A 26,160-nucleotide genomic window follows, 5' to 3' on the forward strand; every position below is an offset into this window, starting at 1 on the left:
AGATCCTCTACATTGTAAACAAAAGTGGCTTTTGAAGCAAAGAATCCATCCTGTGGTAATTCATATGCCACTTTTCCAGATGTTTGTCTTGGGAAATCCCAGGGGAAACGACATAATGCTGACATGAAAATTTATAGAACTTAATTTTGCACAGTGCCTATGTGTCTAAAACTATTAAGTTCTTAAAATGTTATCTAAAAAAGGATGCTTTGGATTGGCACTTGAAAAATCTTCAGGTATGAGGATGGATTAGCCTCCATAAATAGGGCACATCTTTAATTTTGGCTTTGCAGCTGCAAAGGTTCTGTTACGTCCATGAACTGTGCATGTTCTAGAATGCAGCAAGCAGAGGGCCAAAGAGATGCAGGTTTGCTTGTAGGAGGAGGAATAATTTTAGCCGAAAATGCTTCTTTTTTTTAATTCAAAAGCATTTGAAAAAGGAAATAAGTCAGCTTGTTGGCTTCAGTGACTTCTTGAGCAGAAAGAAAAAACAAATCCCCATTAGTAAGCAAGATGTCTTGTCAGCGCAGAGAGGTACTTTTTTCATAAAAGTATCAGCTTGTGAATCCGGACTTTAAAAAGATTTCAGAATTTTGAGATCATTGTGTGAACCAGAATTTTCCTTGGGGGACAGAGGGATCCTAAATGGTCCTGTTCACACATTACAAGTGATTGGGGGGGATAAAAAAGTGGAGGAGATTATCAAATTAACTTAAACAGGAAAGAATTCCTGGAGTCATATGCTCCATTGTTGGAATATTGAAAGAAAAGGCAAGGGAAATTTAGGGACCTCTTTAAATTAAAGTATATATTGGAGGTTTGGTAATATACCCTTGGAAATATGTGTTTAACAAATTTTCTTGCACTTTTGAATCAAGGGTTTTTTAATGCTGTCTGCCGTTTTGGCAAACAGGCTGAAAAAGAGGATATTGCTTGTGTGAATACGGATAAAATGAATTTATACCAGAGTAAAATATTTTATTCATTATAGAGAGACTCATATAATGGATTGTGTTAATGACAAGAACAGGCCTGCATTATCCAGCTTTCCCATCCCATGTTTTGAAATATCCATGGAAACTCCTCAGTGTTTCGTATATTCTTGCTTTGAGGATCTGCAGGTGTGAATCGGATGCATGTTAAAATGTGCGTTCGGATGTGGATATGCTCCTTTGCACCATTATTTATTCATTTATTTAATGCATCTTTGTCTTGCCTAATAGGGACAAGGGTGGTGCTGTGGTCTAAACCACTGAGCCTAGGGCTTGCTGATCAGAAGGTCAGCAGTTCGAATCCCTGTGACGGGGTGAGCTCCCTTTGTTTGGTCCCAGCTCCTGCCTACCTAGCAGTTCGAAAGCACGTCAAAGTGCAAGTAGATAAATAGGTACCGCTCTGGCGGGAAGGTAAACGGCATTTCTGTGCGCTGCTCTGGTTCGCCAGAAGCGGCTTAGTCGTGCTGGCCACATGACCCGGAAGCTGTCTGTGGACAAATGCCGGCTCCCTTGGCCTATAGAGCGAGATGAGCGCTGCAACCCCAGAGTCATCCGCAACTGGACCTAACGGTCAGGGGTATTTTTACCTTTACCTGTCTTGCCTTTCAGCTGTAAAAGGCTCCCACAATGTCTTACATCAATCCAGTAATAAGATTGTCTTTGCCCTCAGGTTTACATTCTAAAAGGCATGACACAAAAGGAGAAAAGACAGGGAGAGAGTAGGAAAGAAGCAAATTTGGATGCTAGTTCTTAGTTAGTGTTCTCTTTAGCAGGGAGAGGAGAATGTAAGCTTGCTGCTGCAGCTGCTCCTCTGGCATATGAATGTGACCAGGTAGGTCTCCATCTTGCCACGATAGGAGGCAAAGGGAACCGACGTCCCAGTAGTCCTTGAGGCTAATAGCCCTACTGGCTAATGAATGGGGCCAGAGCAAGCTGCCCTTTTATCTGTGCAATCCCAGGGCAACTGTCAGCTGGAACACTCATTAGGGTGCACATTCAGTGTGTGTGTCTGCTCTTAAACATTTGGCTATCTTGCACAAGTCTTTGTACATTCATTTGCCAATAACGTTTTCCACAACAGAAAGTAAATTGGAGCCAGAGCGGAGTTGGGCTCAGAATAAATGCCCCCATCACCAGAACTACAGTATTCGCCTTCCAAAACCAAACCTGTTAGATTATGACATAATGCTTAATTGAAGTCTACAAAACCCATGGCAAAAACTCATAACAGATCTTGATAGGAGGCAAGATAATACCTATTTAAAGCACCTAATTTTCCTCCATGTAGGAAACTACCTATGTTCTGCAACATGTACACAGATTTACACATGTTTGTCTCACCTTAAACTACTGCTGTCTTTCCTACATGAAGTGATACCATTTAGTGAAGGTGGATCCTTAGAAAGCCTGAGATTTCAGCATCTTTTTCCTGGTTTCCAAACCTACTTTTTGTAGTCATGATTTAAATTTCTTCGTACAAAGAAATTCAGCATATACAAGAACCTACAAATGATGCCCAAACATCTTGGGGCACACTAATATATTTTGAGAGTGCAGTCGTGTCTCTTTGGCTTTTTTAACCCCTCCCCCAAAATCTACACTCTTTCTTGCTGTATGCTGTTGCTATAATCTCATATGAGACAAGTTTGGAAATATTTAATTCTGCTGGTTTTATTTTAAAAAGAGAATTAGTAAGTGTAAGTCTTGTCTCCATGCCTAGCTATATGCTAGTTAATTGGAAAAGCATACTGCAAAGGGGGGGGGGAGTCTTCAGGGAGCATGCTAGAGTTGCATGAAAGTCAACTTTAGTGAGTTTTCAGTAATATATATTCTTACAGGATTCTGTGATGCCTTCCCAGGAACCTCAATTAGATGATAAGAATGATGAAGTTGACATTCCCACAGAAGAGAGCGATGGAAGTAAGTAATGCTTCTTTTCTCAATGTACATGTTTGGGTGTGGGGTATCAGCTAGTCTAGCCCTTATATTGTGCCATTAAATGTAAAAATCCCTAGAAATTTAGTTGGTAGTTTGGATCTCTCAGTTGCACCCTGCTGCAAAGTGAGAACAACTACTGGTATGTTTGGTGCAAGACTATGGAATGGCTTTACCATGAGAAGCCCATAGTTTAGTAGTAGAGCACACACAGTAGTAGAGCATATCCAAGTTCCTGTGTTCAATGCCCAGCAACTGCAGGCCCTCTGCTTGAACTGGAGATTGGCAGCCAGTCTGTGTAGTAGTATTGATTGCTTTTATTCTGCTTTTCTCTTGCAGTACCTTATATTCCTTCAGCCCGAAAGCATGACAATATTAAAGATGATTCTGAGGTAGGTTTTATTAAAAGGCTTAACTGTTGGGTTTTTCTTCAGTCTATTAAGCATGCACATTTCCTTATTTCTGTCATACTTTTCAACAATTAAATAACCTTTAATTTTGGTTGTAGCAGGTTCATTAGATAGACCTTTTGTGTCTCCTGTATTAGCACCATCTCTAGCAGTCTTCCTTTCTAGGGTTACAATCTCCCGTTCACCTCTAGATGACACCTAACTGCAACCCCCTCCCCTGCAGTAGTGAAATCAATACAATCTACCCGGTCCCATTTACCTCCTGTAACTTATGGTTCCTGTTTTCTAATAGCTATCCATGGAAAAGAACTGTTCCTGGAAAAATATTGGGTCTTCAGGAGTTAAAATACTGAATGGGATGCAAACTGAGTGCCCTTGCATGGGCTTGAATGCCAGTGCATGGTTCTCCTTTCATCCCTCCCAAGAATCACTATACAGATAAAGTTCATAGAATCATAGGATTTTCCCTGCAAAGACAGGCTCTGGTGGATTGAGCAGACGAGACCAATAATAGGTTCAATGGTCAAGAAGGTGATTTCTGCCTGTGCTGTAGAGGGAAGTGAGGGGCAGATGGAGCTCATCAACCTGGGAAGGTAGCCCATCTAGGAGAAGCAAGACTCTTGATTCTAAACCTCCATTGCCTTTGGGGATATCTTTGGGAGAGAAAAAAGGGGTAAGGAGTAAACTCTACACAAATCCAGAGTGGAGTCCCTAAGGCGGTCAGATGGCACCTTGTACCATAGCTGTCAACTTTCCCTTTTTTGCGGGAAATTCCCTTATTCCAGCGCCGTTTCCCATTGCAAAAAAAGGAAAAGTTGACAGCTTCCTTCCGGCAACTCCAGCAGCCAAGCAGATGCCAAATGCATTTCTCTGCTTTCCTTTGGACTGCATTAGTGAGACCAAGGGTGGGGGTCTTTTTGTCTGGGCAGCTCTGGACTTCCATACACACTCTCCAGGCTCCATTGTCTCTTGATACAGACAGATGCCAACAACAATAGAATCATAGGACTGTAGAATAGGAAGAGGATGCAAGGGTCATCTAGTCCAACCCCTTGCAATGCAGGAATCACACCTAAAGAGTCCCTGACAGATGGCCATTTAACCTCTGTTTAAAAACCTATGATGAAGGATAGTCCACCACCTGAATTAGTCCATTCCACTGTCAAACAGCTCTTAACACCAGAAAGTTCTTCCTAATGTTTAGTTGGAATCTTCTTTCTTCTAATTTTAATATTGGTTCTGGAGCAGCAGAAAACAAGCTTGCTCCATTTCCACATGACAACCCTTCATATGTTTTGGAGTTACAGAAATTCTATAACTTGATGTCTTATGAGATGAGAATTTTTTTTTAAAAAAATGCTTAAACATCTAAAAAAAATTACCCTCCCCTTTTTACAGAGGTCATCTCAACAATCTAGGACCATTCTCCCCCAACCTCCAAGTAGCTGCTTGATAAATCCAGAAACACTTTAAATAGCCTTAAAGTGCTTTCAGAACAATCACTTTTAAAGAGCAAAGATGCCAGGCAATTCTTTAATAAACAGAACATCATTTGAAATGCTTCATCTTCTTTCTTCACTAGATTGGCTGCCAGTGCTAGTAATGTACACATGAGTGGCTTCTGCAGTTGACTAGACTGTCCTACTTTCTGCCCATATATTCTCTGCCTAAAGCAATCATTTATAAAACCCCAAGCTGAAATACAAGTTAAACAGAATAATTGATTGATTTTCTTAACAATTGTCTAAGAAAAATGAGTATTTGTTGTGTTAGATGTACACATAACTGGACATGCAGTTCCCCTACCTTAATATTCTTACATTTGTTTGTGCCCGCTTCCCTAACAAGTCATTCTAAAAAGCACATCCTGGAGATGTGTTGTGTCGCGAGTCTTATTCAGAGGAATCTTTAAGCTCTGTTCAATCTCCTGTTAATAGCAGTCAATCCTAGATCAAGACTCCTTATATAAATGCTTTCCCTAGTTCAGATCCTTGATCTGGCTAAAAGCAGAGTACCATAAGGTCAAACCAAAATAGACTGTTAAAATGTTAAACATTATACATTAACTATTTTAAAGATCTGCATTGCATTTGGTTTGGGAAATAACCCCACATTGCTTCCAGTAATAATTACTCCAAAATAATCAGTCACAAAGAGGCACCTTTCATAAGTTTCTTGCTAGGGAGGGAAATATTTTTTTTGAGGACAAATATTTTCTTTCAGACTGAGGTCAGATTAGGGCGTATTCTCAGTTGTTTATTTGATCTGGTCAGTTTCAGAGCAGTTGTATTATTACTGTATTATTATGCACAAAGCAATGAACAAAGCTAAGAATTACATCAAAAGCACCATAAAAATCTCATTAAGACTATAAAGTCTGTCTCCCTCTTATTGAATTTTAGGCGCAGCATGAAGATGTGTCTTTTTAATAAGGCCTTTGGGAAAGTATAATGCTGTATTTGTGATTAGAATTTTTGCTGCGGTTTTGTGCTTAAATTGTTAGACTGATTATTTTAGTATCTTAATGGTTCCTTAGGTTTTTTATGGGATGCGGGTGGTGCTGTGGTCTAAACCACCAAATCTCTTGGGCATGCCGATTGGAAGGTTGGTGGTTCGAATCTGCGTGACGGGGTGAGCTCCCATTGCTCTGTCCCAGCTTCTGCCAAACTAGCAGTTCGAAAGCATACCAGTGCAAGTAGATAAATGGGTTTTGCTGTGGTGGGAAGGTAAATTGTGTTTCCCTATGCTCTGGCAGAAGCGATTTAGTCATGATGGCCACATGACCCGGAAAGCTGTATGTGGACAAATGCCGGCTCCCTCAGCCTGAAGCGAGATGAGCACCCCACCCCATAGTCACCTTTGACTGGACTTAACCATCCAGGGGTCTTTTACCTTTAGCCTTTTACCTAGGTTTTTATATTTCCTTAGTTTTATTTGTTTAATTGCACGCATTTTAAACCACTCCGGTGAAGGGCAATTCGAAATCAGATCAAATAAACAGCAACATTTATGCTGAAACAGAGCACTAAACAGCTTGCTTTAAATAGGAGTTTTTCAAAAAGCCTTAAAAGCTAGAACGGGCATAGGCAAACTCAGCCCTCCAGAGGTTTTAGGACTACAACTCCCATCATCCCTAGCTAACAGGACCAGTGGTCAGGAATTATGGGAATTGTAGTCTCAAAACATCTGGAGGGCAGAGTTTGCCTATGCCTGAGCTAGAAGGAAGCCTGATAGATCTCCACAGGGAGAGCATTCCAGAGTTTGGGCACCACCACTGAAAAGGCACCATCCCTTCTAACAATGAGTCCTCTGATTATGTATCTTTGAAGGTTATGTTTAGAGTTTGGGAATGTTCATATCAGAGAAGTGGTCTTTGAGGTAAACCAGTCCTAGGCTGTTTAGCACAGGGAAAAACAAGTGGAGCTGGTACATTACTGGAGTTATATGATCTAATTGCTGAGCAGTTCTTCCAGGCAGCCTAGTCTTCTGCCTCCACCACATGCCTTTTGTATCATACAGCCATCAGAGGAAAAAGCAACTGCACCCAGGCACCCCTCGATAGTTTGCTGATATAGCTCCATCTAAGAGCTGCTGCCATGTATATGAAACTAAATTATCCCTTATGGGAGGCAGTGAAAGATAGGCGTGCCTGGCGTGCTCTGGTCCATGGGGTCACGAAGAGTCGGACATGACTGAACAACAACAACAAATCCTGGAGCTGAATTGCCCAGGGGCCGAAAGCAGATTGTGCTTTTTTTTTAACAAAGAGAGAAGGGGGTGTTGAAAGGAAGCCACTGATCAGCTGATCAGCAAGCAATCGGGAGAGAGATAATTGTGGCTGGCTCCCTTTCCTGCCCCGCCCCCTTGCCCAGGCCTCCATTTCTGCAGAAGGAGGCTGTTTGTTTCCCTAGCGACATGTGACTGGCTGATTATATTATCTGTCTGGAAACTGTAGAAACGGCTCCCTTTCCTATAGAAGCTGCAGAACTGTGAGTTGAACCCTATAAAAATGGGGCATTTCCTCTTTGCAAAAAGAGCTGCTCAACTTTGAGCTGATCCTCAAAAAAACCAGGGCTTTCCCCCCTTTCCTCCTCTAAAAACTAGGTGCATCTTATGGAGCGAAAAATACGGTAAGTACTAGAAATATACAATTAAAACTGAACAGGACTGCTGAGTTTCAATTTTTCTCCCAGTAGTTCAACCCTACTTTTACCAACCAATGCCTCTAGAAGCCAAAAGGTCATTCCACCAGGGGAATGGCCATTTCTAGCCTTCATCTTAGGTTTGTCAGTAGAGGAGCTGTGCAAAGCTTCCATGTAGTCTACACCATCTACCGGTATGTTTCTGAAACACTGTTGTCTAGAACCTCCCAAGGGTGCAACATTTTCCTCCCAGGTATGTCAGTTCACTAATCTATCATATATAGGAGGCTGCAGAAAGGTCACAAAGAAGACTGATAGGTTACTTATCTGTCAGTGATGTTCTCTGAGTGGTCACCTCTGCAGTCACACAACATTGCCCTCCTTTCCATTGTGTGTGTTGTCCTGTGCACCAGGAAAGTTGCAGTCACTGAGAAGGAATGTGCACACCCCCTGCCTTCACTGGGATTTCCCTTTTAGGGAATGGAGGAGGCAATGCCTGATTCCTGACTAAAGTGCTAAAATGTTCTTTTGAAGCACAGGTCTTGTGCACATAGCAGTACAAAGTGCTACTCACTTTAAATACAAGCAACAGTGCTGCTGATGAGACCTCTGTGAGCAAGCTGATACTGGAGAAGAATGATTCACACTCACCTAAGACAAGTGTTGAAAATGAGAGGCTATTTTTATTTATTTAAGTATGATTGAGGAGGAGCAGTATTTAACCATTTTTATGGTATGTTAAGCTGCCAATGCTTGTTTTTTTCAAAAGGCTATGTGGTGTCTTACCTGCTTGCTTCTCCTTATAGGAGCTCAAGCCAGTTATTGATGGAATGGATGGAATTAAAATCTCTCAGGGGCTTGGTCTACAGGACTTTGATCTAATCAGAGTTATTGGACGAGGAAGCTATGCCAAAGTTCTATTAGTGCGGTTAAAAAAAAATGATCAAATTTATGCGATGAAAGTAGTGAAGAAAGAATTAGTCCACGATGATGAGGTAAGAGCTTAATTCAGCACATTACATGAAATCACAGAAGCATAGCAAAGAGAATTAATTATAGGGGGGATGTATGTTTGATTTGATCATAAATTTCAGCCTTCCTCAGCTGATGAACACTTAACAATTGTTGCCATTTTGGTTAGACACAGTAGGCAAGATGACTTTGGGGCAAAATCTATGGGAGATCTATTATCATATCACCCTTAAAAAACCCAAAACCCTTCATCCACAGAATTTGCATGTGGCAGTTTATTTGTTAAATATATTTGCTGCTTTTCATCGAAGGATCACAGGGCAGTTTATAATATACAATTGATGTTGGCAGAGAGGGTATTGCATCACATGTCGTTTGGCCCTTTGTTGTCTCTGAAGGTGAGCAGACCTAGGCTCAACCAGTTACGAAAGGCTACTGGTAATCCCTTGTATACTCCTGAGCTTCGAGGGAATATGCTGGCAAAGCATTACCAAGCAGGATTGAACTCTTCACTCACCAGCTCATAAGCAGAAGATTGAATCCTCCTCTCTGCAGGAGTCTGCTTCTCCAGCATGAAACAGGACAGTCTATTGAACCCTGTCCAATAGCTGATATTTCCCAGTCATGTCATCTGATTGACAGGCGGACTTGGTTTGGGGGACATGGCCCTGCTGGCCAAGTTATACCCCCCTGGCAGGCTGAGACCGGCCCACAGGCCAGAGGTTTTCCACCTGTGATTTAAATGCAGTTTTTTCCACTGATGAGAAATGGAGATAATCCCAGCTGCACAGAAACAGTCACTAGATTTTTAGGTGTGTACATACATTCATATATACATACATAATTTCATTTGTATGTCATCTTGTTTCCCAAGAAAGACAGATGTCAGCAACAAAGCCTAATCTTTCCATAGCCGAAACCATGCTCGAGGCAACTTACAACATGCAAAATACCATATAATTACAAACAAAGCAAACATGTTTATGTAGTCATAATAAATAAACATCAAAAAGTACACAATGAATCCAACAGTTTCCACATAAATAATATCAAAAATAAAGATACAAAACATTCATATAAATAACAGCTACAAAAAAATAATAGCAATAATAACAACCCCCCCCCAAAAAACACCCAAGTCCAAGAGTCTGTTCAACAGCCTCAGCTTCTGCAGCTGGAGTCAATCAAGGCCAGGTAGAAAAGGGCCTGCAAGGCAGGGAGCAGGTCTTCCAGGACTCACAACCAAGAAGTGTATTTTTAAAAAACACAGATAACTTGAATCAGGATTTGGTCAAAAGTTATATGAAAGGGAGCATCCCCAAGTTCATTTTAACCAGAGTTAACAATTTTATAGAATAATTCATTCAAGGGTAAGGTGTGTGAGGATGGGAGAGAATGTGTTTTCTCTTTCTCATACACTCACCCGAACCTTAATTTTCTGATTTTTAGTGCTTCTGGAACTTTAATATTTTGCACATACAGGCAGGAAAATGTTGAATGGTTCAGGACGTCAGTTTAAAGCAAATGCTTTAGTAGTGATATAAATGTGTGCAAGAAGAATATAAATGTGTTTGACTGAACTTCTTGGTGTTGTCCACAGCCTGTTGTATAGCTGCCATTGTAATGATCAAATTACTCTGTTTCAGGATATTGATTGGGTGCAGACAGAAAAACATGTGTTTGAACAGGCATCCAGTAATCCGTTTTTAGTTGGCTTACATTCCTGCTTTCAAACGACAAGTCGGTAAGTGAGCAAATCCTTATCTTTTTACAAAATTTAAGATAACTACTTTCAAGAACCTTGATGGACACGGCAATCTCTGCATATCTGTGCTACAGCTTTGCTACCAGAGTGAACTGAAGTGAGACTTATATGCTGTACAGTGGAACCTTGAGTTGCAGACGTAATCCATCCCAGAGGCATGTCCGCAACTTGAAGCGTTTGCATCCAGAAGTGCTGCATCTGTGCATGCGCAAGCGGCAAAACCCGGAAGTAACCGTTCCAGGACTTCTGGGTTGCCGCAGGACGCAACTTGAAAAGACGTAACCTGAAGCGGATGCAACATGAGATATGACTGTAGTCTTCTTGACTACAGGAGAGTGAATGGCTTGCTGCCATTGATTATTTCTCTTCGGCCCTTGTTACCATTCTTGCTCAAAGTTTACATCTCTCCAACATGTCCGAAATGTACTTTTCTGTGTTGTTGTTATTAAATTTATATACCACCTTTCATCCAAAGATCACATGGCAATTTGCAACATAAAAACACAAAAGACATGATGTAACTGGAAAAAGCAATAAGTCTTTTCAGGAATTATTCTAGTGCTAGGGGATCCTCATTGCTCTGTTTCCTGGTTCATTACACCAGAAAGCAGGGTTCTGTTGGTTTAACAGAGCTGACTTAGACACTAGCATGCTTTATCAAACACACATGAGCAAAGCATGGATAACATTAGACACTTTGGCATAGGAAGTAAAGTGTCCTTGTTAAGATACCAGGATGGAAGAACAGAAATGAAAAAAAAAGTGAAATAAAAGGCAAATGACAAGATAAGCTATTAAAGTGTGGTGTAGTGGTTAAGAGTGGTGGACTTGTAATCTGGTGAACCGGGTTCGCGTCCCCGCTCCCCCACATGCAGCTGCTGGGTGACCTTGGGCTAGTCACACTTCTCTGAAGTCCCTGAGCCTCACTCACCTCACAGAGTGTTTGTTGTGGGGGAGGAAAGGAAAGGAGATTGTTAGCCGCTTTGAGACTCCTTAGGGTAGTGATAAAGCAGGATATCAAATCCAAATTCTTCTAGAATCCTCTTCTAGAATGCACCTTGGCATTTGTGTGAGTTTTTATTTTTTAAACTGTTTTCTGTCCTTTCATTGGATGGCAACTTTATGTGTAGCACAGCTTGAAAAACAGTTTTGGGTTCTTTTGGGAACACACTTAATAAACTCTTAGCCGCCTTCAAAGTACTAATGGATTTTTTCTTGCCTGCATGAGCTGAAATACTACTTCAGGTTTTTTACCACTTCAGCTTTTAATAGTCACACAAAACATATTGTCAGGTTCAGGGGTTGAGACTCATCCCAGGAGACTTTGCAGTGGTGTCCAAATTTTTTTCAAAGAGGGCCAGATTTGATGAAGTGAAAGACCAAAGGGCCAGCCAAAGTTGTTGACCTTTTTTAAGGGTTGAAGTTGTTGAGTTTTTTTAAGGATTTTACCCCAGGAAATAAACTGCCACAGGGGCCGGATTAAACTGAAACGAACTTTGGACATACCTGCTTTAGGGAATCTGAGATATTCTTGGACATTCTGGGGGATTTTCCAGTTCGTATGCCTGGCACTTCTATTGATGCCCTGGTCTCCTTGTAGAATAGTTTCCTTGTGATCATAGGGTATTGATGGTGTTCTTTGTGATGCCTGTTTACAAATAAACAATGTGAGCAGAGGAGAGCAGGCAGGCAACCGAATGAGCTAGTCTTCAAAGATCAACCACTGAAGAATTCACCTGCTTGAAGCTGGCTATTAAAAGGCAGCCAAGGATGTGCTTCTTGCCAGCTAGCTGCAAAACGTAGCCTCATTTCTTTGGCCATAAACTGCAAAGCTGTTTCAGTTCCTGTCCCTACCTGCCCAGGTTTGATAAGATCCCAGCTATCGTAGACCCCCAATCAATCACCTTCAGTGATCAAATGATACTAAAGCTGAAAGGTAAAGGACCATTTTGCTTAACCTCATAGCATACTTACAGCAATATTTTAAAAGCTTTCATCGGTTGCCATGGTTGTAGAAGTACTTGATAGGGTATTTTCTTGAGAATATGTGGAAGTTATGTGTGGCTTTCTAGACAGAGATTGTGTTCATATTGGATGTGCAGGGCATAACAAAAATGTAATTCATAGCTGGAGGTGTTCACAGTATTACAGATGCATCTCCCTTTTTTTTTTTTGGCCTACACAAATCTGGAGTGGAGTCCCTAAGACGGTTAGATGGTGCTTTATATGCCTCCTTCCGACAACTCCTGCAGCCAAGCTGTGTATTGCTCTGCTTTCCTTTGCACCATATCAGCAAGGCTGAGGGGGGGGGGTCTGGTTCTCTGAGCACTGGATTCTGACTTTCAGTGCTCCAAGAATTTATTGAGCAGGATAAAATAATTGCAATGTCCTATGGCTTAAATTCCATTAACACCTCCCCCTCCAAAAAAACAAAAACCCAACCCCAATTGAGGACCCCACACCCAACTTAAATAAAAGAAAGTTGACCACCTGCCTCTACAGATGTGAAAGTCTGAATGTCACAGTTCTGAAGTTAGTATGTGCATGTGTCCATGAAAATGAAGCATTTTGGAGTGGAGGGGTTTGGGATTTGTCCCATTTCTACTTGTACACTTGTACACAGATTACAAAAGATGGCAAGAAGATTTTACACGAGAACAAGTATAGCCCACCCTTCTGAGAGGACAGGCCATCATTCATTCATTTGTTTATTTACTTCTCTAAACGTATATCCTGCCCTTCCTCCTAAAGGGATCTCAAGGTGGCTAACAAATTGTGCATACACACGAAAGCTCATACCAAGAACAAACTTAGTTGGTCTCTAAGGTGCTACTGGAAGGATTTTTTTGATTTTATATTTTGTTTTCCCTCCTAAAAGGTAAGGGGAAATGTCTGTGCGTCTTATGGAGCAAAGGCACTGGACGGTAGCGGGATCCCTTGGCTGCCCGAGTGGAGGGATGCCTTTGCTGCCAGAGCTGCCGCCTCTCCTAGCAGCAGGCTCCTGTCCCTGCTCTTGTGGGCGTTGCGGGGGTGGACAGACAAGCAGCCGAAAGGGCTCCTTTCGGTCGCTTGTCCATCCGCCCCCGCCCCTGCCCACAAGAGATCAGATACCTGCGGCTGGAAGAGGTGCAACGCCTCTCCCAACTGCGGCCCTGATCCCTGCTCTTGCGGGCCGCGGAGGGGGGGCGGCAACGAGGGCGTCCCTTCTTCCCGGCTGGCTTTTTAAAAAGCAGGGGGGAGAGCACAGCGTCAAGGCGGCTCTCCCCCCACTTGCTTTAAAGCCAGCCAGGGAGGAGGGGAGCTCCGCTTGCTTGACGCTGTGCGCTGTTCCTCTTGCTCCCGAGTTGCTCACAGCGTCACCTGCATATGTTATATATTTTTTTTCTTGTTTTCCTCTAAAAACTAAGTGCGTCTTATGGTGCGAAAAATGACAATGCAGAAATACCAATAAAAGTTTACAAAACAACGAAACCAAAGTAAAATAGCAAAATCAGTGGAAAGAGTCTTAAACTCCAAAGTCTTGGCACAATAATGAAAGCCCAGGAGGATATGCTCTCTCATGAAGATCAAACCATCTTACCTGCCTTTTCTCAGTTTTCCTATCTTCCATACTTTCTGGACTTAAAAATGGTATCCTGTACCCAGGTCCGGATTTATTGATCATAAATAAATGTAAGGGACAGCTATTCCATATGCCATCAACATTACAAGCTGAAGTCTTGATGTGGCCCAAAATAAAATGGATGTATTCCTATATATATGTTGCTTTTAATGCCATAATATGTCTTAAACAGGAGACAATGTTTTTCAATAGTAAGACACTTAATAGACTAACAGCATACTGTTGGAGTGTGTTCCACAAAAGTGAAATAAGAGGGTTGGTGAACCGATAATTGTCTTCTGTAATTAGAATGTTACATGACTGCTTAATGCTGATTGGCTTGTGTGGGCAATTTCCTCAAGCCAGATAATCAGAACTTGCATGTTATACTTTCAGGTTGTTTCTTGTTATAGAGTACGTGAATGGGGGTGACCTCATGTTTCATATGCAACGGCAAAGAAAACTCCCCGAAGAACATGCAAGGTATTTTAAGTGGCAGCTAAAAATGCATTGTTCTCTTTTTGCAGGTGCCAATAACTTGTTTAAATCAGCTTAGTTCCACTGAAGTTGTAAGAGTATTGTTAATGCTTTCGGCAATGTTTGGTTTGCCTTAAAGAGTTTTACTTAGCAGGCAAAACATTGATCTCCCAACTCTGAGTCTGGGTGCAATCCCTTGGCTCCTACTACCTGGAGTTCTTTTCTGCTGAACTTCTGTGAGATTTCTTATGCTCTCTTGTTGTCTGTTTGTTATATTGCCCTTTATTCTTTCTAAATGTGGCAAGGTTGATGCCACAAGCACATATGGAACCAATTTTGCTGTGGAGGCTGGTCCATTGGGACAAATGAGGCACTGCCCCACCAATCTCATTCTGCCCTCAATCAGCCCCAGCTTATTCGCCTTTTTCCCTGGAAAACCTCAGCAGGCTGAAGGAGGATGGGGGCAAAACTAGAATTAGTTTGGGCAGGGCACACCTTTATCAGCACAACCAGATGCCTTCATCTGCCCCAGTTGCAACAAAACATGTCTCTCCTGTATTGGTCTCTATAGCCACAGCAGGCACTGTAACTCCAGTGGTTTGAGGGGCACTCTTCCATTGTCTCCTGAGACAGACGGATGCCAACGTGTCACTGGCTCTGGCTTCACCTACTGCTCGGCCTCACTGCCCACCACCCAACAATTCTCAATGGGTGACAGCCACCACTGATACAAGAGTTATCAAACGAGCATGGCATCCTGTTTGGGGTTTGATTTAAAGTGAGATACTGGTTTAAACACTTGGCATGTGAGCTTCTGAATCAAAACAAGATTAGTGTTGGTGCTCCTCACATTCAGACTGGGGAGTGTATTTTTTAAAAAAATGCATTTTATTAACACTGCTCTTAAAAGTCACTGTTTCATTTAAGGTTCTATGCTGCTGAAATCTGTATTGCTCTCAACTTCCTACATGAGAGGGGCATAATCTACAGAGATTTAAAATTAGACAATGTTCTTCTGGATGCAGAGGGTCATATCAAGTTAACAGACTACGGTATGTGCAAGGTAAGTTTACTCTTCTAGCCTTTGGGCTTTTTTCATCATAGTGTGTTTTGTAAAAAGCAGAATTGATTATATTGGGAAGAATTTGAAAAATGTTCTCGCACTTTTCCCCCATTGAAGTAACCATCGGGCACATTACTGGTCTTTGCAAAAGACTTTCCCTGTGTCTTTGTACTTCCTCCTAGCCGCAGTGCAGTTCCACTTCTGGGAAGGGTGCATACATAGGCCAGTCCCAGCCTTTCCCACATCTATTGACACTGATTAGCAGAAGCTTGTGGATAGATAGAAAATAGTAGTACATCACGTAGTACATAATGTGCTAGTGGAAAATTAAAACTTCTAGTTTAGAAGACTTTAAAAGGGATTAGAGGATATGTCTACCAATGGCTACTAGTTGTGATGGCTGTATGGAACTGCCATTCACCTGCATGGAATTCTGTGCACTCACCTGTTGCTACCAGGCTAGTGCTTAAATAACAATGCTATATAAATAAATTCTTCAGATTAACAGTTTCAGTTGCATTAAGTGGTATGTGTGAAATGCTTTTACTTACTTTGCCAAACCTTTATTAAGCATTACAAGTATAGGCCGTCATAAAAAATAATAAAATATCCATATATAAAGTTTTAAAATACATACAAATAAACAGCCATGTAAAATATATAATGTGTGAAATGCTGAATGTTTCAGGTTTTGTGGAGGAGTCCTGGGAGTATGGCATCTCCTGCTCCTGACTAAAAGGAAATTTCGGAAGGTCGTGTTTCCTTCATGCATAAACTGTTGTGTTTTATTTCTGCAGGAAGGATTGGGCCCTGGTGACACTACAAGCACTTTTTGTGGAACACCAAATTACATTGCACCAGAGATTCTACGAGGAGAAGAGTACGGTGAGTTTTTATGTACAGTGTGTATAATGATTTAAGTGCTGCAAGTCATTAAAGTTCTAATTTCAAGAAGCTATTGATTTGCTGCTTATTTATGTGTATGTCTTTCCCCTAATTACTTACTTTTGTGTGTGAAGGAAAATGTTGAGTTCTTTTTAAAATGTGCATTGTGCAGAAGAATTGTAAGACTGGCTCAGTACTCTGTGCCTGGAGACCAGGTAGCAAAACTCAAATGAAGTTTAAAAAAGAAGTTTGCCATCATCCTCTGTGGTTCAAGATGTGATGGCATGTAAGAGGCTCTCTCTGTGGTGGTCCTCTGGTGTAGAATGACCTCCCATCTGATTTTGCTCCATCATTGTATACTTTTCAACTGTTGGTAAAGATACAACTCTTTTGTGATAAAATCACAAAGCTAACAAAGAGCAAAATTTACAGCAGCACAGAACAGCTAAAGGGCTAGTGATGTTTTCCCTCCTGCCGCATTGCTGTTCTGTGCTGCTGTAAATTTTGCTCTTCATTAGTTTTGTGATTTTATTTTATGATTTTAATACAATATATTCAATGTAGCATTGTATCCAATTTTAATCATACTCAGAGTAAACCCATAGAAGGTAATGTACATGACTAACTTAAATCCATTAATTTCAGTGCTCTGAGTAGGGCTAACTTTGGATACAACACATAATATATATTTGGTGAAGAATGTAAGTACAGTGGTACCTTGGGTTAAGAACTTAATTTGTTCTGGAGGTCCGTTCTTAACCTGAAATTTTTCTTAACCTGAGGTACCACTTTAGCTAATGGGGCCTCCCACTGCCGCTGCGCGATTTCTGTTCTCATCCTGAAGCAAAGTTCTTTTTTAAAAAATCATATTTATTGATTTTCTGATACAAATCTCCAATTATCAATCAAATTACAATCCAAATCAATTATACAATTCCCAATTAAAACATTCCAATTATACCAATTTTTTTACAATTTTTTTTGGACTCCCCATGTCTCGGACTCCGGAGCGATCTTCACCTCTCTTTCAGTTACATTCATAGTCCTAATGCTTTCACAGCCTCTGATATGTACCAGCAAGCAGACAAAATTATAATAAATAATGTCTCTGTATGGATAAGGTCACTCTTCTTCCAAATGCCACATTCCGGCCATCGCCATCCTGAAGCAAAGTTCTTAACCCAAGGTACTATTTCTGGGTTAGCAGAGTCTGTAACCCGAAGCGTCTGTAACCCGAGGTACCACTGTATAAATAACAAAGGCAGTATTAACTTTTTGCTGTTTGTGTTTGGCTTTATTTTCACAGAGGGCACAAAGTGCTCAGTGATTTGTAAATCACACAACAGAAATGAGTACAAACAAGGACATGAAATGGTGCTTGAATGTATGTGCTGCTTGAACATATGCTTCTCAAATATTTTTACAGGGTTCAGTGTGGATTGGTGGGCACTTGGTGTCCTAATGTTTGAAATGATGGCAGGAAGATCTCCCTTTGATATTATTACAGACAATCCAGATATGAACACTGAAGATTACCTCTTCCAAGGTATTGCTGTTTAATTTTGTATGTATGTATTTCTTGGATTTATATCACATGCTGAAAGTCAGTGGCTCTCCAGGATCTTGTACGTCACCAACTACCTGAACCATAGTTGCTTCTTGGGCAAGCTTCCTCAACCATGGCCCTTCAGATGTTTTTGGCCTACAACTCCCATGATCCCTAGCTAGCAGGACCAGTGGTCAGGAATGATGGGAATTGTGGTCTCAAAACATCTGGAGGGCCGAGGTTGAGGAAGCCTATTCTTGGGCATTCTGGGACAATATAATGAAATAGCACTTTCAGTTTTATAAGTGGCCTGTATGAGCTAGTGGGATTTCCCAGTCAGGACAATTTAATAATTCTGTGTACTAACTAATTAGAGGGGTTTGTCTACTGTTGTCCCATTTCTATGAAACATCTGTTTAGAACTTGATCTTCTCTTAAAGTGCTCCCCAAATCCCCTCACCAATAGAGGACACCCCTTCCCCAAGTTCTTTGGTAATTGCAAAGGTTGTTAAAGGAGGAGAACTGTCTGCCTGGATTTGCAGAAGGCATAAATGGTGCCACATCTTCAAAGTCTTTGCTGGAACTTAAACAATCCAGGCTTCTGTCATACAGAGAGAACTTGAGAAATGGTAACGACTACTTGCAAATCCCCATCCACACCTCCACAAACTGAAAGGTTGAAGAGGCAAAGGACTTGGGCCATTTCTTGCCTTCTAGAAAGCCCCACAAGAGGTGAAACAATATTCTGTCTCATCCCATAATCCTCTGGTACATGTAGAGGAGAGGGAGAAGAGCTTATTTTAATCCACTTTCTCCATACCATGCATGAAGTTATACACCTTGATCATGCCCACCCTTACTTTTTTTAGAAAACCCCAAATGTTGCAACATAACTTCATAGGGAAGTTGTTTCGGCCTCTTAATTGTTTTAGTTGTCCTTTCCTGAACCTTTTCAGTCTTTACAATATCATTTCTGAGATGTGCCAACCAAAACTGTACACAGGTGTGATTGTACCATGTTTTGTATAACAGCATTATGAAACTGGCAGTTTTATTTTCAATCCCTAATGATCCTTGACATGGAATTCACCTTTTTCATAGCTGCTGCACAATGTTTGTGTTAACGAATATACTTTGTCTCTAAATTTCACAAAACAGAATCACAAACTTTCAAAACCATGCCCACTTACTGTAATCTTCTATTTGCTTCACTCCAATTTCTGCTTTCCTGTTAGAGGCAAGCTTTCCTCTCAGTGCTGAATAATCTGCTCATTCCTAGACTGTTTAGCAAAAATTATGGTACTGTATCAGAGAATAACATCTCTTTTTTTAATTAAAAAATCTCCTTTTAACAGTTATCCTTGAAAAACCAATCCGAATTCCAAGATTCCTTTCTGTGAAGGCATCCCATGTCCTGAAAGGATTTTTAAATAAGGTAAATTCTGCACACCTGATCTTTTGTTCTGTTCTTGTTTGTTCAAAACCACTTATTTGACTGATTTCTCTCTGCTTCCTCTATTAGCCCTGGAACAGCCATTCTTCTCTGGTTGGCATGGAATATATCCACGTGATGGGTTGTGTTCAATAGTTTGCTTAAGGCAAGGCATGTGGCTAGTTGAATTGTTGGAGGTCTCTCTTTTCCTTAGTCTTCTCCTTCATTTCAGCCCTTGCCTTCGCCTGAAGCAGATGTTGTCATCCTCTCCCTCCTTTTCAGCTTTGTGCTCAGGTTCCTGTGAACTTCATCTTTTCCTGTATTTCACTGCCTATTTTCTTCAACCCCTTTTCCCTGTTTGCTCAGCTCCATAAAAAAGAAGCAGCGTTCCTTGTACTGGCCTTTTCTTCTTCTTTCTCACTGGGAGTTTCTGAGCCACTTTTCAAAGGCAGCCCCATGTAGAGTGTGTTACAGTAATACAAACGGCATGTAACTGGCTAAATCAGACACCTCAAGGAATGGGCGCAGCTGGTGCACTAGCTTTAACTGTGCAAATGCTCTCCTGACCACCGCAGAGACCTGGTGACACCAAACCCCAACACTCTGGGCAAGTGTCTTCATGTAAATATTAAATAGCATGGGGAACAGAACAGAACCCCGAGAGACCTTGGAGGCCAGTGGCCAATGCATCAAACAGAATTCCCAGCACCATCTTCTGAGTACAACTATCCATGAATGAATGGAGCCAAAGAGCTTTATCAAAGTTGTCTTAATCTCACAGATTTGTTACTGATGCCACTCTTGATATGGTGCTGTTCATTGGCCATTCTTTTTCTGCCAGTGCAAAGACTAGAAGAACAAGCAATAATTGGCCTTTGTTTCCACTTCAAGGCAAACTTTTTTTTGGCATAGGAAAAACTGATAGACCTTTTGTCAATTTTAAAAGCCCTTTTCCTCCTTTCATCCTCAAAGACTTTCCTATCGCTCCAGCGATTATAGATCCAACAAACTGTTCTCGACCAGAATCCAGGCACAAGCCATTTTCTTACTTCAAGACCAGCAACAACAGCCAATCCAAGTCAGGCAAATGACTTCTGATGCCCAGATTTTTATTCAGATGGCTGTCTCTACTCTTCTTACATTGCCCTTTCAACTCTTTAGTTTGGTCTGTTTTTTACACTCGAAAAGAATTGGAGCTTCCCTCCCACTGGAGAAGAGGTGGCCAGTCATGTTCTCCATTGTTTTCCTTCTGGAGTAATTTTGGGGTTTTATTGTGCAGCCTGCGCTCTCTCTCAGGGTCTGACCTTTTGTAGCTTGTCTATAGACAGAACTGGAAGTGAATCTATCTATCTATCTCAATCCAACAATTCAGCTAGTCACATTCCCTTGCCTTAAGCAAATCATAGAACGCAACCCATCACGTAGCTGTATCCCTACGTCAACCTAGAAGGTTCATTCATGGTAAGTGACCAGTGTGTCTTTCCCTCTCATAATTATAATTGTTTTGAGCATTTTAAATGTTGTTGTTTTTTAACAGGAAGCTGTTTTTAGTGTCACATTGTGTGAATGGATATGATTTTCTCCAAATTTCACAAAGCAGAATCCTAAATAAAATGAGAGTAGTAAAATATAATGTCTAAAATTACTGAGAAGGTCTTATGAGCCCTTATCAGTAAGCATGCAGTTCAGTGGACAGTTAGTTATGGTGTGTGACCCTAAGCCTGCTGACCCACAAGCAATTCTGAATAAATTCAGTGGGACTTTCTAAGCATGCTTAGGGTTGTACCCATAGCCAATTTAATGAAAAAAGATACATTTACTTAGGTAATTCTGGCAGTTTTCTTTGAAAAGAGTAGGTGATAAAATAAGATCAAAATTTTCTTAATCTTAAATGGTGCCTATAAGAGCTTCTCTCACAATACAAGTAGCAGCTTTGGAGGGGTGAATTTCATAAGAACTGCAGCCTTTCTGTGTTGGGGGAATAAGCTCCTCTCACTATGGCCCTAATGCTGAGTGGGCCCTCTAGTGCAGATGTGGGGAACATGTGGCTCTCCAGATGTTAATGAACTACAACTCCCACCAGCCCCTGCAGGCATGACCAATGGCCAGAGATAATAGGGAGTTGTATTTCAGCAACATCTGGAGGGCCAAATGTTTTCTACACCTGCTCTAGTGGTTGCTAGTTGTGATTTTTTTTTAATGCTAATTATATTGCACATCAGTTGTAGTTTGGCCCTACATATTTGTGCTTCTTGTACTTAGCTGTTGTTTATATCACGGACAAAATTAATTTTGTTCTTGCCTCTAGGATCCCAAAGAGAGGCTTGGCTGCCAACCACAAACTGGATTTTCTGATATCAAGTCTCACACATTCTTTCGCAGCATAGACTGGGATCTGGTAAAGTTCAATTTCATATGTAACCCATTGTGGTAGTTCTTAGTTAAAAGTATTGATGCAAGCCACTGTCACACTTAGCAAGTACTCTGTCAAAAATCTACAAGAACATACAAACAGAAATCTAAACGACTCAAGGCAGGGTGCAGACGAAAATGTCTTGCAAACTTTAGAAGGAGCTGTTTATAATGTTCTGACAGCTACCCCATTCTACTGTTAAACTGCTTAGGAAACTTACATAAAAGGTCTGGAATAGTTAAACTTAACTTCATATAAACAGATGGACTCTAGGCCCTAGGATACCAAATGTTATGCTAGCTGTTGGAATGTCTTAGCAAAAATTAATTCCAGGTGGGTAGCACAAATTTATTACGGTATAAGCTTTCATTGGCTTGAGTCCACATCAGGTACACTGCAAATACAGCAGATGCAGCATTTGGGTGAGAGATGGTTTGTAATGGGAACCAATTTAGAGCAGAGGAACACACAGACTTCACCACATCCAGCAGATGTCTTTCCCAGGACATAGCTTCTATATAGGCCTGCAGCAAACCTGGCCTGTTTTCCTAGCTTCCCCACAATGAAGAGGACAAGAGATGTGCATTATGAAAAAGAACAAACCCAAAGGGTTCTTAAGGTTCTGTCTCTTTATCCCCATTTCAGCTGGAAAAGAAGCAGGCAACCCCTCCATTTCAGCCTCAGATCACAGACGATTATGGTCTGGATAACTTTGATACCCAGTTCACCAGCGAACCTGTCCAGCTAACTCCAGATGATGAGTATGTTCTAATGTTGTTAAGCATGCTTTATAAGAAATGTATATTACGGAGGTCTTTAGACATTATCAGATCTGATTTTGTGTGGACTGAATGGCTACTAAACCTGGTTATGCTCCTCTTCAAAATAAAAGAGTGATAGAGAGCTTTTGTTGCATTTACAGGCAGTCAAAAACTAAGAAAAACTAAGGAGAGACAACAGGGCATGGGACCAAAGGGAAGAGACTGCTCTTTCGGCAGCCATATACACTTCCATTAAAAAAAATTAAGCAAATGTTCACTATGTGGAAAGGTAGCATATAATTTCCACATCTTGCATCACTTCATGTTCCCTGCTTTTCTAACATTGGGAATGAAAAATGTACATTTGTATGTCTTTAGACTGCCCCTATATGGTTATTCTTTGCTAGGGATCAGGATCCAAAAGATGGTATGTGTATTAGGGTTTTTCCTCCATCCTGCTGCAACCCCTTGAGATCCCCAAGAGCAGTGTTTTTCAACCACTGTTCCGCGGCACACTAGTGTGCCGCGAGATGTTGCCTGGTGTGCCGTGGGAAAAATTGAAAAATTACTTTATATATAGTCAATATAGGCACAGAGTTAATTTTTTTAACCTTTTCTAATGGTGGTGTGCCTCGTGATTTTTTTCATGAAACAAGTGTGCCTTTGCCCAAAAAAGGTTGAAAAACACTGCCCAAGAGGAACATCTGATGTCACGTGAGGAGCTGCAGCTAGAAAACAAAGCAGGCAGTTTTCCTTTTTCACAAAGGCATGCACTTCAAGCTGTTGAGATTCCAGTCTGAGGTATCTTCACACTGATGAGATCTGTACCTGCACAGAACAACTTGGCAGATTTGCAGAGATTTAGTCAGTATACTGATCCTCACACCTCCATCCGTGCAAGGGGAGATGCTCATAGTGAAAGGTTTAACATGTGTGCCTTTCCACTCGCACTTCTAACCATCACAGTAGCTTTGTAAAACACTCCGCACTAAAGTGCACTGCAGACTTTTAGTTAGATTTGTTTCTTCTGTTATTTTCCTTTTCTTTGGCCACAAGTCCCAGGTTACTGCTATTGGTCTGTAAATGTTTAGCAGAAAGTACAACTTGGGCAGCCATGTGTCTGTAGTGTAGTAGCCAATCCTCAAGTACAGTCACTTTTGTGAATGGAAGCTCCCCATATGCTCTGTTTGGCCTCTCAAAACTGAAATCAAAGGTTTTGGCAGCAGATTTGGAAATGGTGTTTTGATCTGGGTCAGCAACTTCTGCTATTTGCTTTCTAGAGTTGCATGCTCTTGGTGCCACCACATATTCTGGGGCTTCAGTGTCATGCTGCCAAACCCTTCTCGTGGCTTTTTTTTTTTTTACCACTGAGAGGTGAAAATGCCTTCAGTGTTATCTAAACACTTTGCAAAGGAGGAGGCAGATTCCAGAGCTGAGTGTAAGATGTCATCTATGCAGTTACACAACCTTCCTCCATTGCTAATACCTCTTTCATCTGGCAGTGGTTAGAATCGGAGTGGCAAACCTGTGCCGCTTCAGATGTTGACCTCCCAACTCCTGTCAGCCCCAGACAGTATGGCCAATGCCCATTGTTAAGATCGCAGAAGGGAAGGACGTCTCTTGCAAAGACCTGTTTCTTGTTGTCTGATGTAGAGAGGTATATATCCTTTTAGAACATCCAAATTTCTTGCCAAGGCTTTACAAATTCATGTAATAAAACTTAAGGGGTAATGGGAAATCATTTATCCTGTAAAGGTTGGGGACTAGAAATGTAAACCACTATTATTAGCAGTATCCTTGTTATTAATATTTTTTTGTGTGTAGTCATGGCTGCTCGCTAAACACAATAAATTGAACTGACTGACTCAGCTGGCTGACAGTATGGCCAATAGTCGGGGATGGTGAGAGTTTTAGTTCAGCAATACTGTATTTGGAGGGCCAAGGATGAGCCCACCCCTAGGTTAGAAGAAACTGAGTGGGATGGTGCTTATCCTATTGCTTTATGCATTGCAGGGGGTTGGATTAATGACCCTCGGGATCCCTTCCAACTCTGCAGTTTTATGCTATGTCCTTTTCTAGGAAGGATAAGCACCAGTTCCCCCTGCTACAGAAGTTCTAGAGACTTCTGTAATATCTCTGCACAAGTGCAGATCCCATCTGTATGGCTGCACTGATGACCATGCAGAGGTAGAATTGTGTGTCTTACAAAACACTGAAATGGTTGCAAACAAGAGATAACTGTGCATGTGTGTGTGTGTGTGTTCCATTTTCAGAGATGTAATAAAAAGAATAGACCAGTCGGAGTTCGAAGGATTTGAATATATTAATCCATTGTTGCTGCAAACTGAGGAAACAGTATGAGAGAATGGCATCGACACAAAGGACAAATAATGTGAATGAACTTTGACATTTAATCCTTAACAACAGTATATGCATGCAAGGCTGGGGTTAAACTGTAAGGTTTTGAGTGGAGACCAATGATGATAATTGCTGCTGAAAAATCAAAAAAACATGATTTTGGTAGGTGTCTTCCTCTATTTTTTTTTGGAAAAAAAAGAAATTTGGGGCACTGACAGAGCTGGCTTCACAAAGAAATCTGCATTTCGTGCCTGCTTCATCAAGGATCAATAGTTGTTTGCATCCTTGGAAGAGAGATTCCAAACCACTTTCAAAGCTGCACGCTTCTGATGGACATTTTCATGCAAAGAGCTACTAGAACAGTGTAACATCCTGAAGAATAAAATTGTTAGTGGTGTTGAAGCTTACTTTAGATGCCTTTTTTCACAAGTGGTACCTATCTTAAATGTCTGTTTTATATATATATATGTATTGCATATATATATATATATATAATGTGAAATAAAAGGAGTTGTGTTTTATTAGCAATTAAAATAAGTTTGGGTACAGTATTAAGTGCCTAAATGGATAAACTGCATAAAAATATTCCGTATTTGGTACACTTGATAAACCCTGGTAAGTTCTGGTTAAAGAAAAAAGTAGTATTTTACACATGGAACATAACAACTAACAGCTGCTATCTAACATTAACTTATATCTTCATAGAACTTTTAGACGGGACTTGGATCTCAGCAATAACAATTCCAAATTAGAATTTATCAATTGAAATATCTAGATTATGTTTAATCTGGGAGAAAACAAAATTTACCAAAATCTCATTAGAAAATTTAAATTTGCACATGGTGGATTTCTGAAAATACTTGAGCAGTGCCTACAATGTCTTGTGTTGTATACTAGATTTTTGAATAATATTTTTATCAATGCAATATTCAGAAGGAACAATGGAAGTGTAATAGATCATAGCCTTAAAGTTTTAAAGAAATAAATTATAGGATATCCATCAACATATTGCATTTTTTTCTGATAAAGCACACCTCCTATTTAAAACTGTCTGCTTTGAAATGTTCAGCATCTTGTCACTGACTAAGCTCTACAGGAGGATGTTTGGTAAACACAACACTCAAAGCAGTAATATAGTGATGGAGAAAATGAACAGATGTATAAATATTGTATGACTATAATATAAAATATGTCCATATTTCCTCTTTTGAAAATGGAGGATGTTGCATCAGGTTAATTGTCTGTCAGCTTTGGGAATAAAATGTGTCCATTCAGTTGAGGACAAACAAGGGCAGGTTGCTATCTAAAACCATTCTGAATTATGGTCTCTATGGGAGATAACAAGACACCGTATTTCTTTTTAAAAGTAGATTTTCGTTGTAACTCCATTGAGTAGCTTGCAGTTCTG

At 40.8% G+C, this 26,160-nt stretch overlaps 1 protein-coding gene across 5 annotated transcripts in view; it reads left to right on the top strand.

Annotated features, from left to right (window-relative positions):
• Positions 1-25,901, top strand: part of PRKCZ (protein kinase C zeta) — a 98,440-nt gene extending 72,539 nt beyond the window's left edge. For 2 of the 5 annotated variants that reach the window (XM_033156378.1, XM_033156381.1), the window contains 12 exons: positions 2,831-2,912; positions 3,267-3,319; positions 8,286-8,474; positions 10,098-10,195; positions 14,214-14,300; positions 15,222-15,357; positions 16,155-16,242; positions 17,669-17,788; positions 19,144-19,223; positions 21,529-21,618; positions 22,279-22,394; positions 24,668-25,901. In XM_033156378.1, coding sequence (XP_033012269.1) covers positions 2,831-2,912; positions 3,267-3,319; positions 8,286-8,474; positions 10,098-10,195; positions 14,214-14,300; positions 15,222-15,357; positions 16,155-16,242; positions 17,669-17,788; positions 19,144-19,223; positions 21,529-21,618; positions 22,279-22,394; positions 24,668-24,755 — 1,227 coding nt within the window. In that variant the 3' untranslated portion in view covers positions 24,756-25,901. Of the gene's footprint in view, positions 1-2,830; positions 2,913-3,266; positions 3,320-8,285; positions 8,475-10,097; positions 10,196-14,213; positions 14,301-15,221; positions 15,358-16,154; positions 16,243-17,668; positions 17,789-19,143; positions 19,224-21,528; positions 21,619-22,278; positions 22,395-23,896; positions 24,057-24,667 lie in introns of those variants that run through there. The other 3 variants (XR_004427116.1, XM_033156379.1, XM_033156380.1) reach the window with 3 other exon arrangements.
• The last annotated feature ends 259 nt before the right edge of the window (positions 25,902-26,160 follow it).

The sequence above is a fragment of the Lacerta agilis genome, chromosome 8, assembly GCF_009819535.1.
Source record: "Lacerta agilis isolate rLacAgi1 chromosome 8, rLacAgi1.pri, whole genome shotgun sequence".
In the NCBI taxonomy this organism is placed as follows: domain Eukaryota; kingdom Metazoa; phylum Chordata; class Lepidosauria; order Squamata; family Lacertidae; genus Lacerta; species Lacerta agilis.